At 47.8% G+C, this 15,891-nt stretch overlaps 1 protein-coding gene across 1 annotated transcript in view; it reads left to right on the forward strand.

The window, feature by feature from the left end:
* Window positions 1–15,891, forward strand: part of C8B (complement C8 beta chain) — a 37,233-nt gene that overhangs the window by 7,046 nt on the left and 14,296 nt on the right. Inside the window, exons 3-8 of the mRNA XM_047082199.1 lie at window positions 2,762–2,903; window positions 4,478–4,619; window positions 6,898–7,030; window positions 9,387–9,584; window positions 13,264–13,504; window positions 15,403–15,531. Coding sequence (XP_046938155.1) covers window positions 2,762–2,903; window positions 4,478–4,619; window positions 6,898–7,030; window positions 9,387–9,584; window positions 13,264–13,504; window positions 15,403–15,531 — 985 coding nt within the window. The remainder of the gene's footprint in view (window positions 1–2,761; window positions 2,904–4,477; window positions 4,620–6,897; window positions 7,031–9,386; window positions 9,585–13,263; window positions 13,505–15,402; window positions 15,532–15,891) is intronic.

A 15,891-nucleotide genomic window follows, 5' to 3' on the forward strand; every position in this document is an offset into this window, starting at 1 on the left:
TTCTGAGGCTGGAGTGACCTTTTCCACTTGCATTGCTGGCGAACACCTACTCATTATTTGAAACTCTGCCTACAGGCTACCTCTTTGGAGCCCTTCGTTGACTTCTCAGCCCTATGTGCTATTAGGTAGCCAACCTTCCAACACCTGTAATAGCTCCCTGTTCTTCCTGTCACTTACTTTTCCTTAATTACTTACCTTTCCATTAAGTGGTAAGCTGTTGAAGGTTTATTCAATTCTGTACCTACAATGTAGGCCAACTTCTGGAACATAACAAGAGCGCCATAAATAGGTATTGTTTGATCGTGTGATATTTTCTGGCACCTCCATAAGGAAGGGAAGGCAGAAGTGGCACTTTCTGTTAGGCAAATAGGTAAACAGAGACTCAGAGCGGGCAGTTTGTCAGGTTCACCTAGCAGCAGATAAAGGCCTTGAATTTGGGCCTCTGGCTTCTTGTCTAGTGTTGTCCCACAAACAAACAAACGAACGAACAAATAAACAAACAAAAACCACCATAGTCCCTGCCATATTTGTGCTTCAGGTTCCCCTGTCATACGAGGGCTGACGCGGGATCCCAGCTCTGAGAACAGCAGGTATGTGAGAGAAAAGAGAAAAGAAGAGGGTTGCCATTTCCCCAGCTCCTCAGGATATCAAAGCAGCCACGGGCTAAGACCCTAACGAGGCTGTAAAAGTGGACCCAGGACATTTACACAGTTAACTGGATCTTTGTGGAGAGCCAAGCAGGATCATTCAGTTCCCAAAGTGAGCTTTATTGCTGAAATTATCAGCATTGATCCAATTATCTGTACAATTGTTTCATCTGCAGCATACACCAGGAAGACTCAGCATGAGCCAGCCAGCCAGCCAGCACTCTTCACTCAGAGTTAGTTACGCACTGGCCCTCAGTGGACAGCATCACTCTCTGCAGGGTCACTGGCTGCAGGGTTATCAAAACCTTTCAACCGGAATTTTGAGATGCCTCTCTCCCATCATTTCCACACCCCTCAATCCCATTTTGTCTTTGGTGCCTGGGGCTGGTCTTCTAACAATCTTCTTTGCAGACCTCATCCCTGTCCTGCCAGTCTCTGCCTTCCAGGACAAAAGACCCTCTGGGGTCCCATGCAAAGGAGCGTGGGTGAATGGTTGTATTTTTTTTTTTTTTTTTTTTTTGGCAGGGAGAGGTGGGGAGGGGTGTCCAGATGCCATACAAATAATAACTATGGTTGGTTAACATGTCATTCTGCAAAGGGGCTGCTACCCTGGCTTGTATGATTTCGTCGCACCAAACTCTTGCCTACAACTAGTATTTGGAAGCCACCCAGACGGGATCACTTTTCCCCCTATAATTGTTTCTCATTGCCTCATAGTAAAATACTAAATCTAACCTGAGACCTGGGGGGCCCTCCCTTACTTGCCCCTGGCTATGTCTGCCTCCAGCTCTGGCCACCGCCCTCCTGTATTCTTCTCTGTGGCCAAGATGAACGGCTTTTGGTTTTCTGGAACAAGGCACGCTCTCGCTAGTCTCTCAGGTTTGGTAGAGCAACTTTCTCCCCACAGATTACTCTTCTCTGCCCTCCTCACGCCGCCTCTTCCTGTTTGCCTGACATTTCGTTTCACCTTTGGAACCTCAGCTCGCTTGTCACTTACTGGCTCCCAAGTTTGTATCAGGGAGGCCTCTATCAATTCACAGAGCACTGTGTCCTTCCTCAATATGGCGGCCATCACACTGCGTTGTCCCTGCCTGGCCCTCACCATCACCACCCCCACCATCTGCAGCGACCTCCTTGAGGGCAGGCCAGAGGGCACGATTATGATTAGAAACACACAAGCAAGCCCTTATGGAGTGAATAAGTCATGGGGATGGAGGTACAGCCTGGGGAATATAGTCAATGGTATTGTCATCTTGTAGTATGGTGCACTTGCGGTGAGCACAGCATAATGTACAGAGCTGTGGAATCACCGTGTTGTGCACCCTAAACTAATGTAACACTGTGTCACCTGTACTTTGATTAAAAAAGAACCAAGCAAGCATCAGTACCGACCTTGTTCAACATCGGGTGGCTCAGTGTTTTGGAAATCCAATATTTCTGGAATAAACGAATAGGAAGTTAGAGATAGAGGAATATTGCCTGGTAAAGATTAAAAATAAAGAAAAATACCACTATATGTCAACCAATGGGAATTTAAAAGTGATAACAATAAAGAAAAATAAGTACAAGAAATTGTGTGCCTACTAGGTACCGGACAACATGAGATTTCATATTTAGATCCTCTATATAGTTGAAACTCCATAACCGTACATTTAGGTTAATTCATTACCCCTATTTCATAGGTTACCAAATTGAGATCACAGAGGTTAAGTAACTTGCCAACATCACATAACTAGAAAGTATCAGAGTCAGATGTGTCTCCAATGTGCTTGCTTTTTGATTTATAAGATAGTGAGTAAATGAGAATAATTGAATCAACCCATTGGAGTAATCAAGCTGAGAGATTGTGGTGTTGTGTTACTGAACTGGCCACATCAGTCTACTTAATACCTTTTGACTCTGAAGCCCGAGCTTTTCCCACATTCAGCAAATCTTTATTGATCACTGCAGCTGCAGAGATCAAAGGCCAGGTCTCTGCCCTCAGAGAGCTCAGAGTCTAGTTGAAATAGTCGAGCAAACAGGCACTTGCAACACGGACCCTTCAGTGAATATCCCTCAGTTCCCGAGGTCCCTGAGGCTCCGCCCTTGGTTCACCTTCCTCCTCTCTGCCACAGTACAGACATGCCTACTTGCTCCGGCCCTCTCAGTTCAATGGGGAACCATGTAACTTCTCTGACAAGGAAGTTGAAGACTGTGTTACCAGCAGACCATGCAGAAGTCAAGTGCAATGTGAAGGCTTTGTGTGTGCACACACAGGTATAAAGGGATGCAGGAGTGGGAGGGGATATCTAGCAAATGGGGTGATGGGGGCACTGGCCATTGTCTGCTGCTCAAGGTCAGGGTCATGGGTCAGTCCGGGAGCCCTCCTTGTCCTCTCTTCCCATGTATTATTTCACAAAAACAGCCCTATGAAATAGGCATCAATATTATCCCCATTTTACAAATTAACAAATTAAGACTTGGGGACGTTACTTGCCCAAGATCAGAGGGATCAGAACTTGGGATCAGAAACCTGGAGCCAAGTCTTATTTTGACTTTGTGACCTAGGAGAAGTCACTTAGCCTTTCTGCATGTCGGTTCTCTTAACAGAAAATCAGAAGTGACGTTAATACCTTACAAGCATACTAGAAGCATCAGGTGACACAGTGGGAATGAAAGCTCTTTGCAGACTCTGAGCCCTGCTGGCTCTCTCAGAGGCCTGGGGCTGAGGACAACATGGAAAGCCTACAGCCGTTCCATCGGGTGTTTAGACCACTTACCTCTGAAAAATGTTTGCAGAAGTAGCTCTTGACGTTTGCATTTCTGCATAACCAAGTGTAGCGGAACCCCTAATGCATGAGAGTCAGTAAAAAGTTTTGATTAAAGGAATGAAGGGAGGAGCGTACAATACTCATCTACTGCAGAACTAAGTAAACACTTGTCTTTTCAACTCACATCTAGTTCATTCAAGCAAGCACATGTCTCTCTATTTTGCCACTTCCCCAGCAAACGTAAGAGTATTTTGACCCAAGATGATCTAGATGGGAATTGCAGCCTCTCTACGTTCCCTGTACCCATATGGACCGGGTGTGCTTCACGATTTTTCAAGAAAGGGTTAGAGATTTTCAGAGCGATTTCCAGGGCTTATTGCAAATGCAAGAATTCTGTCTAATAAATCTGAAAGACTTTTATAGTGTGTCCATGGACTCATTATGGCCAGTGTTCCATGATTCCGACCAGAGCCATAATGGTCATTCAGGCAGGCTTTAGTTTAAGTGCCTTGTAAGAAACATTTGAAGACCAAATTGAATTCTTCTGCTTTTGATATTGGTTAAAAATGATCAGACATCTCTAAGGAAACAGGGTCACCTGTCTTATAGGCTTAACCCCTAAGAATATACAAACAAGAAAGGGAGTCAAGTCAGAGGGGAAAGCATTCATAGGAAGCAAAAGTGCCAACAGCCCTGGAAGGGAAGGGGAGATGACTTCCCTGTTTTAGAGACAAGAAGATCGAGGCAGGTTAGGTAGCCCGTGGAAGGTCACACAGCTAGTGCTACTCACAGGACCCACCAAACCCACCTCTCCTCGCCAGCCTCACCAGGGAGAGAAGTCTAGATTTGCCTCCGGTCTGGCCACTTCGACCCCGGCCATGTAGACACTTTCCTTTTCCCCACCCTTAATAACCTCCCCTCAAAGTGGGTTCAGAAATACAACACTGGCCTCTTTGGGGGAATAAAGTGTTTACGCCAGATAAAGGCCCAGCCAAATATCTGGCACATAGTAGGTGCTCATCCCCGTTGTTTCCCTCTCGGCAGCCACGTGACTAACGGTAACAGCCTTTCTCCTTCCAGGGAGGTGTGTAAACCGCAGGCTTCTCTGCAACGGGGACAACGACTGTGGAGACCAGTCAGATGAAGCCAACTGTAGGAGGATTTATAAAAAATGTCAGCATGAAATGGACCAGTACTGGGCAATTGGCCGTCTGGCCAGTGGGTGAGTTACTGTCCTTCTGTTGTGTAGATGGGACGGCACAGAATTCAGTGAAATTCTGGAGGAGAGGAAGGGAGCTGATATTCACAGAGTGGCTCCTTTCTTCTTTTCCGAAAAAAAAGACGTAGTGTAAGTGGATGCTTGTAGCTACTCTCTGAACACAGCTCCGGGGAGCTCCAGGGACATGTCCTGTGGCTAGACACGGGCCGTGCGGAGGGCTCAGGAACACTAGAGACGGAGCTGTGCTCGGAGACCACACGGACCTCAAACCAGGGCTGGGGGTGCATGTTTACTCAGCACCTGCTGTGCGACTGTGCTCCGTGCTTTCTCGGCATTACCTCTGAATCCTACTGACAACTTGTGGGGGAGGTTTAGCTTCTTCTCTAGCTCTAGGCCCCAGCATAGGGCCTGGCCCAGAGGGTAGGCTCCTAAGTAGTTAGTGAAAAAGTGGGTTTCTGAGGGTGCCTGGGTGGCTCGGTCGGTTATGCGTCCGACTTCAGCCCAGGTCATGATCTCACGGTCTGTGAGTTCGAGCCCCGCGTCGGGCGGGCTCTGTGCTGACAGCTCGGAGCCTGGAGCCTGTTTCAGATTCTTTGTCTCCCTCTCTCTCTGCCCCTCCCCTGTTCATGCTCTGTCTCTCTCTGTCTCAAGAATAAATAAATGTTAAAAAAAAAATTAAAAAAAAAAAATCAAATCTCGCCCCCCAAAGGTTGTCATTAAGGAGAGAGACTTCTCACGCCAGGAAGACTTGCTCTCAGCACCACTTTATAAGCTGGTTATTATAGTCCCCGCCTCCTCAATAAGGAAACTGAGGTCTGCAAAAGTTAAGAGAGTTCCTAAGGGTCACAGGGCTAAGAGGGTGACCGAGTAGACATTGCAAGCCAGCAGTAGGGCCAGACTGGACCCTGTAGGATGGGACAGAATGACAGCTCACTGGTCGTGGGACCTCCGGTGAGGCACGTATCTATGTGGGGCTTCAGTTTTGTCATCTGTAGCAGGCAGTGAATAATAACTTTCTCTCGAGTTCTGTGAGGATCAAATAAGCTAATATGATTATTGAGGACAAGCCAGTAGGGGGCAGCTTGTGTGGGGGAAGGACGCAGGCTGGCAGTGAGACCTTGGGCAGGTCAGTTACCCTCCGTGCCTTGCTTCCCTGCTCCGTAAAGTGGACATCATCACCATGATAGCTATCTCAAGGATTAATCTTTTTAAGGATTACATGAGCCAATACGTGTAAATCGATAAGAAGAGTCGCCTCCGCAAAGTGAGCACCACATTGCGTTGGTTAAAGAAAATAAACACTTGGGCGTTCTTATGATGCGTGGACCTCTGTCACAGGACAGAGAGCCTATGACAATTCTGTTAGGAACAGAACCGAGGCCAGTGACAGAGGCTGAGAGAACACAGAGGTCCTTTCAACAAGAAAAGAGCTTTCAGTAGTCGTCAGAGCCGGTCAGGAACGGAAGCCTGCCTTAGGAGGCAGTGAGAAATAAGGCTACACACTGATTTTCATCCCTTCTAACTACACACAGTGATATCTACTGCCCAGGGATTGGGGGGCGGGGGGATGCTGTAGAAGGTGATCCGTATGTGGAGTCACACCCTGCTCTGTTTCTAGACATAGTCTAGACATAGTCCGTCTCAGCAAATGACAATTATTTGGTGTCTCGTGATGGAGATCATACGGAAATTAAGAATAAATTTTCCTTGTCCCCATTTTACAGATGCAGAGACCAAGGTACAGAGAGGCGAGCTGGCTTGCCTGAGATCGCATTACTAGTAAATGGCAGAGCAGGGATTTGACCCCAGGCATCTGACTCCAGAGTCTATTTTCTTATCTATTTTGCTAAACCATTCTCATAAGGTAACTGTGAAAATAGAGAACAGTAGCTACTTGAGGGGCAAGCAAGGGGTCTTCGGAGGGCCTCTAGCTTAGCATGGCAAATGCTAGTGAAGGCTTCCCACAAAGAAGATAAGGAAAAAAGAGATACAACAGTGAGTGGCTGGAATGGCATTCTGGGCACAGGGAACAGCACTGACACAACAGAGAAGGAGCAGAGTGGATTGGAAGAGGAACAAGCATCTCCCAGTGGCTGGGACTAGGTATATGATTGTGGTCCGGAAGGGCCACAAAGGAAGCTGAAAAGCTGGTTTGGACCAGGTACTCAGGTTCTTGGACACTGTACCCAGGAGCTTCGGTTCCACTCCTTAGGGTCTGCCAGCTGGGCTTACGTAAACTGATCACCCTAACCTCTTCCCCCTGTCCCTGCCTTCCCTGCAGGATCAATCTGTTCACAAACAGCTTCGAGGGCCCCGTCCTCGATCACAGGTATTACGCCGGTGGATGCTCCCCCCATTACATACTGAACACGAGATTTAGGAAGCCATACAATGTGGAAAGCTACACCCCACAGGTATGTGGCAGGCAGGAAGCCACTGCAGGGCAACGGGGGAACTCACACTAAGGAGCCAGCCAGCACGGAGTCGAGGCCCAACCCTGTGAGCCGCTGAAGCAGCTTGGATGTATTGCTGTTTTCTCTTCAAGCCTCAGTTCTTTTTTTTTTTTAATTTTTTTAATGTTTATTTTTAAGAGAGAGAGACAGAGCATGAGCAGGCAGGGGAGGGGCAGAGAGAGACGGAGACACAGAATCCGAAGCAGGCTCCAGGCTCTGAGCTGTCAGCACAGAGCCCGATGTGGGGCTCGAACCCATGAACCATGAGATCATGACCTGAGCCGGAGTCAGATGCTTACCCGGCTGAGCCACCCAGACACCCCACATTTTTTTATTATTTTTAATCTAAATTTTAGTTAGTTAATATACACTGCAATATTGTAGAATTCATTGATTCATCACTTACATGTGACACCCAGTGCTCATCCCAACAAATGCACTCCTTAATACCCATCACCCATCTAGCCCATCCCCCCCACCCACCTCCCTGTGTCAACCCATAGTTTGTGCTCTGTCATTAATTATGCAGTTCCAAGGGCTAGGTTACGACCTTCTCCTCCTCCTCCTCCTCCTCCTCCTCCTCCTCCTCCCCTTCTTCTCTCCACGCGTACGTATTGGCTAAAAAAGAAAAAATAAAAATAAATGAGCCGTGGACAAACACAACCTCCCCCGTGGTGCCCACTGGCACCCCTGGGGCCTCTGCCTTCGAGGGAGGATCTCAGAGCAGCTGAGTTACCATCCCAGTTAAAATAGCCCCTGACCTGGCAGGACATACATCGTAAGTCTCCCTGCATAGCCCGTGCTTTTGGAGTGCTGTGTGGTGTTGTATCCATACAGACTCAATCCTCAGAACAAGTCCAATGGGAGGGACAAACATTGTCTCCATTTGACACATGAAGAAACTGAGGCAGGGGGGCCTGGGCGGCTCAGTCCATTAAGCGTCGACCCTTGATCTCAGCTCAGGTCATGATTTCACAGTTCGTGGGTTCAAGCCCTGCATCGGGTGCTGGGCTGACGGCACAGAGCCTGCTTGGGATTCTGTTTGTCTCCCTCTTTCCCTGCCCCTCCCCTGCTCGCTCACTTTCTCTCTCTCTCTCTCTCTCTCTCTCTCTCTCTCTCAAAATAAATAAAAATGAACTTAAAAAAAAAAAAAGAGGGGCACCTGGGTGGCTCAGTCGGTTAAGCATCCGACTTCGACTCAGGTCACGATCTCACGGTCCGTGAGTTCGAGCCCCACGTCGGGCTCTGGGCTGATGGCTCAGAGCCTGGAGCCTGCTTCCGATTCTGTGTCTCCCTCTCTCTCTGCCCCTCCCCCGTTCATGCTCTGTCGCTCTCTGTCTCAAAACTAAATAAACGTTAAAAAAATTTTTTTTTTAAATAAAAAAAAGACATTGAGCATACAGGGGTTCAGCCTGTTGTCGAAGGTTGCTCAACTAGAAAATGGCAGGGACGCGTTCCACCTCAGGCAACCTTACCCCAAGGCCACAGTTGGACTCACCGCAGCTCCCTTCCTCAGCAGCTTAGTGTTATGGGAACTGCAGGCAACCAGAAGCCAATATGTGGGGGCAGAGACCATTGGGACTGGTCCCTCCAAGGACATCGAGGCAGTACCTTGGGCACAGAACAACGAGAACGGATTTTTGAGCAAACAGTTCTTCTAAGTTCTCCGGGAGGCACTTCCCTGCCCCTGTCACTTTGTCCCCACTGCGCCGCCTTTGACCACACCTCATCAGCTGTCAGCTGCTCTCCCCTTACAGCCTTCTCACCAGCCTGTCTCTCTGACTCCAGATTCAGCCCTTCCAGTCCAACCACCGTGCTGTCCCAAAATGATCTTCTGGAGGCTCAGCTACATCCATGTTGGCTCATCTTGGATTGAGTCCAAATTTCGGACCAAGTAATACAGAAACCTCAGTGTTTTGATGACAGCACATTCCCTCACGACCCCTGTCCCTTCCCCTCACTGTTGCTTCTTCGTGGTCAACTACCCTAGAATCCCTTTACTTCGTAGAGTACATCCCGTTCTTTTCCACCCGTGTGCCTTTGCCTAAGCTGAGTCCCCAGTCCAGAATGCCCTCCTGCATTTCTGCCAGTTGAAACCCAAATCACGCACTCACCTCTGAGTATCACCCACAGTCTGACTCTCCTACTGGATTAGGAGCCCTGGGGCTGGGCACACAGTTGGCTCTGAGATTCCTGTATGCAGAGGCTCCAGTTGAGAGCCCAGCACATGTTAAGAGTTCAGTGGGTACCTGTTGACTTGTACGGAACGGAGGTGAGTCAAAGCAAGTAAGAAACCTTTTCTTTTTTCTTCCCTTAGACCCAAGGCAAATACGAATTTGTGCTGACTGAATATGAGTCGTACTCAGATTTTGAACGTAGCATCACGGAGAGAGGAAAAAGCATGTCTAGTTCCGGCTTTGGTTTAAAAATACCTGGAATATTTGAAATTGGCATTAGCAGCGCAAGTGCTAACGGCAAACATTTTATTCGCAGAATCAAACGATTCTCTCACACCGTAAGTACCCTTTGCTGGCCTTCAGTTCCCATGCATCCATTTCGATTTTCATGCCCTGCTGTGTCTGTATTCCCCACTACTGCTAGGCCTAGCAACCAGCCTGTATTTCCGTGGTCCTGAAAATCTGTTCACCAGGAAACAGGGTGGTCTTCCTTGAACTGACTTCTTAGAAAGGCCGGGCCGTGTGGCATATCATTATTTTCTTCTTTTATGTTTATATTCTCTCATTTTCCAATGAGCTTTATCTTGTGGTTTTCACTAAGCTTGAGCAGGTAGCTTTCCCAGACCATATCCACTCTGGAGACGTTTCAGCCTCTAGCGATCTAACTTCTGTCCTAAACATTCAGCTGAAGTTCCCCCTCCAGGATGTCACCCAAGACCCTTCTTGTTGGATGGCTTGGGGCCTCCGCTGGAGTCGGCCACACCATCATGCACCTGTTCCTCCCACTTGCTTTCTGCTCCTCATCACTTTCCTTTCTGGGGTCTAATCTCCCCACCTGTTCTTTATTTAATTTGTGGCCATCTTCTCTTCTTACCCTCCAGCTACCCCAGTTGACCTCTGTTCATTCTCCCTCCCCACCCCCCCCCACCACCCCCCACCCTACCCCACCACCAGGGCAAGCCACACACCTTCATTATTGCTTCTGACCTTTCTGTTACACTTTGTCCTGCACAGCACACTCTTATGGGCATCATTACCCGGATGCCTTGCTGACACTCCAAGCAGGCTCTTCCTCCTACATTTTCTGTGCTAAATAGCATTTGTTTCCTTCTGGTTTTCCAACCTAAGCATTTCAGAATCCTGTTTCGCTCTCTTCTCATCTCCACATTTTTTGGCCACCAGATCCTTCAGTGTCACATTCCAATATTTCTTAATCTAACTCTGATTACATCTTAAGTAGCCCGGACCCTTGCACCTCCTGCATGGCCCCCGCCTTAGGGGTCTCCTCTGTCTCCCAACTTGCCCCTGAGATTTATGTGCTGCCAGAAAGACGTTTCCATGATACTAATCTAATCATGTTGCCTGTTCCCCCTGGCCCGTAAGATGAAGGTCAAAGCCCGTGAGTTGGTAGAAGAGGAGTAATTGGACTGGGAAGTATTGGGATATGATGTTGGAGAAGCAGGTGACAGGCAGCCTTGAGGAACCTTGAGTTCCCGAGCAAGGAAGGTGCATTTTATTCTCTAGCCACTAAGCGTTTTCAACTTGGGTGAAATGTGTTAGAAAATTAATCTGAGTGGAACCTGGAGACCAGGTCGTCTCTACTGATTCATAGGAGGAGAAAGTGGTGAGGGGCTCAGAAAGGGCTCTGCTGCTGAAATACCAACCAGGAGAAAATGAGTAGTAAATGCTAATGGGTCTGTTACTGTCTTTGTTTTTCCTTCTAGGCTCTGAGCAACTTGGAGGCAGAGGCTGTTTCTTCCATCTTTAGACTTAGAATGGCACCTAGTAGGTGGTTAAGACTGAAATACAGTGATGGAGGGTGGTATTAATGAAAAGGATCATACTTTGTTGGGGAGAAAATGAAGAAAAGAGAAAATGCCATCTGTTTACTCCTTCCCTTTCTCCTGCTTAGCCCCTCCCTCCCTGCCTCCCTGACTCAAATATCCAGTGATAGCGTGCTTACAGTGTTCTGGGCACTATAGTAGGCTTGGGGTCCAGAGACAAATACAACCTGATTCTTGCCTTCGAGCTCACAGTCTAGGGGGAGAGGCAAACGTGTATGCAGTCAACTAATTCTTAATTTTTTTATATCAGTTGTAATGCAGCCTGGTTTGTGCTATAAAGGAAATATAAGCAAAGTGCAATGCAGTCCTGGAAAATGGTGTGTGTGTCTGGGAAATACAGGATGGTGTCACATAGGCAGCAACAGCTAAGGAGTATTGAAAATATTAGTAGACGCGTGTCGAGCCGAAAAGGGAGAGAAGAGCATTTCAGGCAAAAGGAACAGCATGTGCAGAATTGTATTATGAAAAGAACAGATTTGGCAAACAGTGAGAAGTTGGATTAGGGCTGAAGTGTGGTGTGGGGGGGCAGAAACTGGTAAGGTATGGGGAGGAACGCTTCACTACCAGGGGACAGGGTGTGAGTTCTTATATTCACCGTAAGGGAATGGATTTTATTCAGGAGACAATAGAGAGCCAATGCACAGTTTTGTTTTAAGCCCAGAGGGGCATTATGATAGAGGCATCCCTCAGAGCTATCGCAGGTTTAGCTCAAGAACACTACGATAAAGTGAATTCACAATAAAGTGAGTCCTATGAATTTTTTGGTTTCCCTGTGCATACAAAAGTTATGTTTACGCTATAGTCTATTAAGCGTGCAGTAGCATTATGTCTAAAATAACAATGTACATACCTTAATTAAAAATACTTTGTTACTAAAAATGCTGACCATCATGTGAGATTTCGGCAGGGTGTAATCACTGATCACCATAACAAATATAATAGCAATGCAAAAGTTGAAGTATGCAAGAATTACCAGAATGGGGCACAGGCACACAAAGTGAGCCAATGCTATTGGAAAACGGTGCCAGTCGACTTGCTCAACGTAGGGTTGCCACAAACCTTCAATTTCTAAAAATCACGGTGTCCATGAAGTGCCATAAAACAAGGCATGTCTATAATACCATCAGGGTTTTAAGACGTCAGCTCTGATTGGAACATTGACAGCAGGCCAGAGAACGGAGGGAGATGAGCGGGAAGGTTTTATCCAAACCCGAGCAGGAAAAGAAACCTACAGTATTAAGAAAAATCGTGAACAGAGCACTGCTTAGCTTGGAAGGGTAAGGAAGAAAGGAGAGTCATGAGTCTCTGGGGCAGAACTAGAATGAGGTGAGAGTAAGGCAGGGAGCAATCAGGCACCCAGACGTTTGGCACAGTGGGAGCTGGCATGACATTCTAGGGCTCATAGGTCAGACTGGCTCTGAGTTTTAAGATTGGGGACAGAATATGCCTCATGAACACTTCCCACCCTTTTACCTTTTTCTCCACATACACCCCAGGATAGGAAACTCTCACCTCAGATTATTCTTGCACATCAGGATGTTTGCACATCACCTCCCATCGCCATCTCTCAGCCTATCCCCCACACCAGGGGTCACCAGACTTTTTCTGTAAATGGCAAGATAGCAAGTACTTTAGGCCTTGTAGGACCATAGGGTCTCTGTCACAGGTGCTCACCTTTGCCGTGGTAGGGTGACAGCAGCTATGGACAGCGCACGAACGACAGGGCGTGGCTGCCTCCTAAAAAAAAGCTCTATTTATAACACCAGGCACCTGATGTGGCGTGCAGGCTTGTAGCTGGCTGACTCTTGCCATGCGCTGTAATGCCTAGCCTTCCTAAGGCACCACTTTCTCTCTTTCTTGAGCGGCCTTTCTTTGGAACTTAAAAAGCCCAAACAAAGAGGCTGCCTTTGCAGGCAGGCAGACCCTGTATCCCACCAGGGTGGCCCCAAAGGAGGTGAGTTAAGAGCAAACTCTCCCAAGCTGAAAGGACGTCGGAATATTTATGAGAAATGGAAGCTTGTCAAAGAGACCGTCTTCCCCCAAGTATCCTAAAGGAATCATAAGAGTGACGACCCCAGGCCAGGAACATCGGATGGTATTTGTAAAGTTCATCCTCTCGTTCCAGATTCCTAACTTTAAAGGTCTGCTTTTCCCATGTTGGTATTTCATTTAGAAAAGCACATTTCTGCACGCGCGCTCTGACCTTGAAGTAGCACGTTACAAGCTGAAGCCCAGAAGCCTCATGCTCCATTACGAACTCCTTCAGAGAGTCAAGCTGCTGCCCCTGGAGTACAGTTACGGGGAGTACAGAGATCTCTTCCGTGATTTCGGGACCCACTACATCACAGAGGCCGTGCTGGGGGGCATTTACGAATACACACTCATTATGAACAAAGAGGCCATGGAGAGAGCAGGTACGCTGCCCAGGGGACTATGGCTCTCTCCTGCCGGGGCACACACGAGCTCTGTGAAGTGGTGGGAGGAGAGTTACGGGCTTTGCTCCTAGTTCCCTTCTCCCTCCCTGGCTGTAGTGTCATTTGCAGATCTCTCCTTTTTATAACCTGTTAGTGGGTCCTCCTCCACCAAGCCCTCTGTCTGGGCAGTCCTCTTTTCTACAACTGTCTGGGCAGTCCTCTTTTCTACAACTATTTCCTCTAGACAACAGCATCCATGTCTCATGGCTTTAAATGTCTTCGGTATGTGGAGAACTCCCAGTGTATGTTTCCCCCTGGATCTCTTCCCAGCACCCAAGAGCTCTCATCAGAATGTCCCCTTGATATCACCGTTTGGATGCCCAACAAACATCACGACCTTACCGTGTCCCGAAAGTCAGCTTTTGCTTTCCTTTGCCGAATTTGTGTCCTCCACGGTCATCCACATCTCAGAATGGTTTCACCATCCAACCAGTGGCTCAAGCCAAGAACCTAGGAGTCAACCTCGACTGTATTTTTTTCCTTCTCGTTGATTAGCAAGTCCCCTCAGTAACTTTGAGGCGAAACCCAAGATTCTGCACGAGCTTTGACGTGACGTCATTGCTGCTGATCCGTGAACCCCATTTTAAGTAGCAGGATCGCAGATTGTTACCACAGCCGCCTAACCGACATCCAGCTCCTGATGCCCCTTGGCAATCTCTTCTCCCTGTGGATGTAATTACAGGACTTACCACTTGTAACCATCTGCAGGCCTAAGGTGTGATTCCTGCTTCCCAGTCCAGGGTTCTGGCACTTGCCACGTTAGGTGACCTGCCCTGGGTCACACCGTTCACAGTGGAGGACCCAGGGCTTGGTTATAAGGCCATTGCACTTGCAAGAGGACACATGGTCTGTAATGTATGTAAATTTATGCCGGTGTGGCTTCATTCTCACTAAGGCCAAGGATACCTTCCTCCATACCACTGGTTTCCAGAGCACTTTTCTTATTTCCTCAAACTGCTTCCTGCAAAAGGATTCTGTTATCAAGCAAACTGGGGAAACATATAGTGGATCCCACTTTTAGCATCCCACGAGGCTACTGCCATAAAATGACCTGTCCACCTCCTCTGATACAACGCTGGTCACACTTACTTGACCACGGAAGCACATTTTCTTATAATACTTACTATTGCAAAAATTACAAGAGATGTTATCTTGAAATTCATATTTCCAGGAACATGCTTGGAGGGAAAACAGATATACGCTTAACACCACTGGAGAACTCCGTAGTCAGGACTGCTCTCCTCTCCTTGCCTGGCCTCAATGTACCGCGGAAGGTGCTGACCAAGTCACATCCAAGTTTGAGCAAGCCCAGGAGGAGAGCTTGCCTTGGGGAGAATTAGGGAGAAACAAGTGGGGAATGAGGCAAAAATGAAGAAGAAATAAGAGAAATCGGCCCCTTCTCTTTGCCAGGTCCTAGACCAGACACTTTAAATATATCACCTCAATTAATTAATGAACTTGCCCTCTCTACTCCAGCAAAGATTAAAGAAGAGTGGGTCAGGGGAAGGCGGACACACTACAGCAAACTGTACTTACTGGATCGACCCCTAGAGGCTCAGAAAACAACTCTGAGCACTTCCACTCTCGGGAGGGCAGCAAAGACCCTCAGAGCCTTTGAGGACCCTGAAAGGGGAAGGTTCTGTCGCCCTCTCATGAGGCCTCCACCCTGATGTCATGGCTGCCTGCGTTGTTGGTCGTCAGGCTGGCCACCCGTTGATTTGAACCTGAGTCACGCGACATGACATCCAGGAAGGGCAAGGCTTCTGGAATCGATGACAGGAAAAGGTGACAGGGTGAATGACCTTTAGGTCATGGGCCTCTTTTCTTGCTTCCTTCAGATTACTCCCTTAAGGATGTCCAAGCCTGTGCCAAGAATGATTTCAAAATCGGTGCTGCCATCGAGGAGGTCTACGTCAGTCTGGGTGTGTCCGTGGGCACATGCCAGGGTATTCTGAGGGAAATAAAAGGTAAGTGGCAGGGGCATGTGAAATCTGTGCTCATTATCTTTCCCTTCTTAGCATTCCCCCAAACCGAATCTTTCTTCAAGCTAAAGACTGGATATCCTAAGGAATTTCAATTAAAATCATAATTCACTCAATAAAAACTTACCTAGCTCCTACTATGTGCTGGGCATACAAAAGTGAATGAAATTGTGTTCCCACCCTCGTGGCGCTCACATGGAAGTGGGCAAACAATTAAAGAAGCAATGGCACCAAACCCAGTTTGGAGAATCAGGACCGGCTTCCTAAAGGAGGGCACGTTGGAATTGTCACTCAGGGAGTAAAGCGGCAAGGTTGTTTTTAAGGCAGGAAAAAAATGGCAATGGA

Source organism: Lynx rufus, unplaced genomic scaffold (assembly GCF_022079265.1).
Source record: "Lynx rufus isolate CCGP_SWC_20201006 ecotype Redwood Valley unplaced genomic scaffold, mLynRuf1.p SCAF_2, whole genome shotgun sequence".
Taxonomy (NCBI): Eukaryota; Metazoa; Chordata; class Mammalia; order Carnivora; family Felidae; genus Lynx; species Lynx rufus.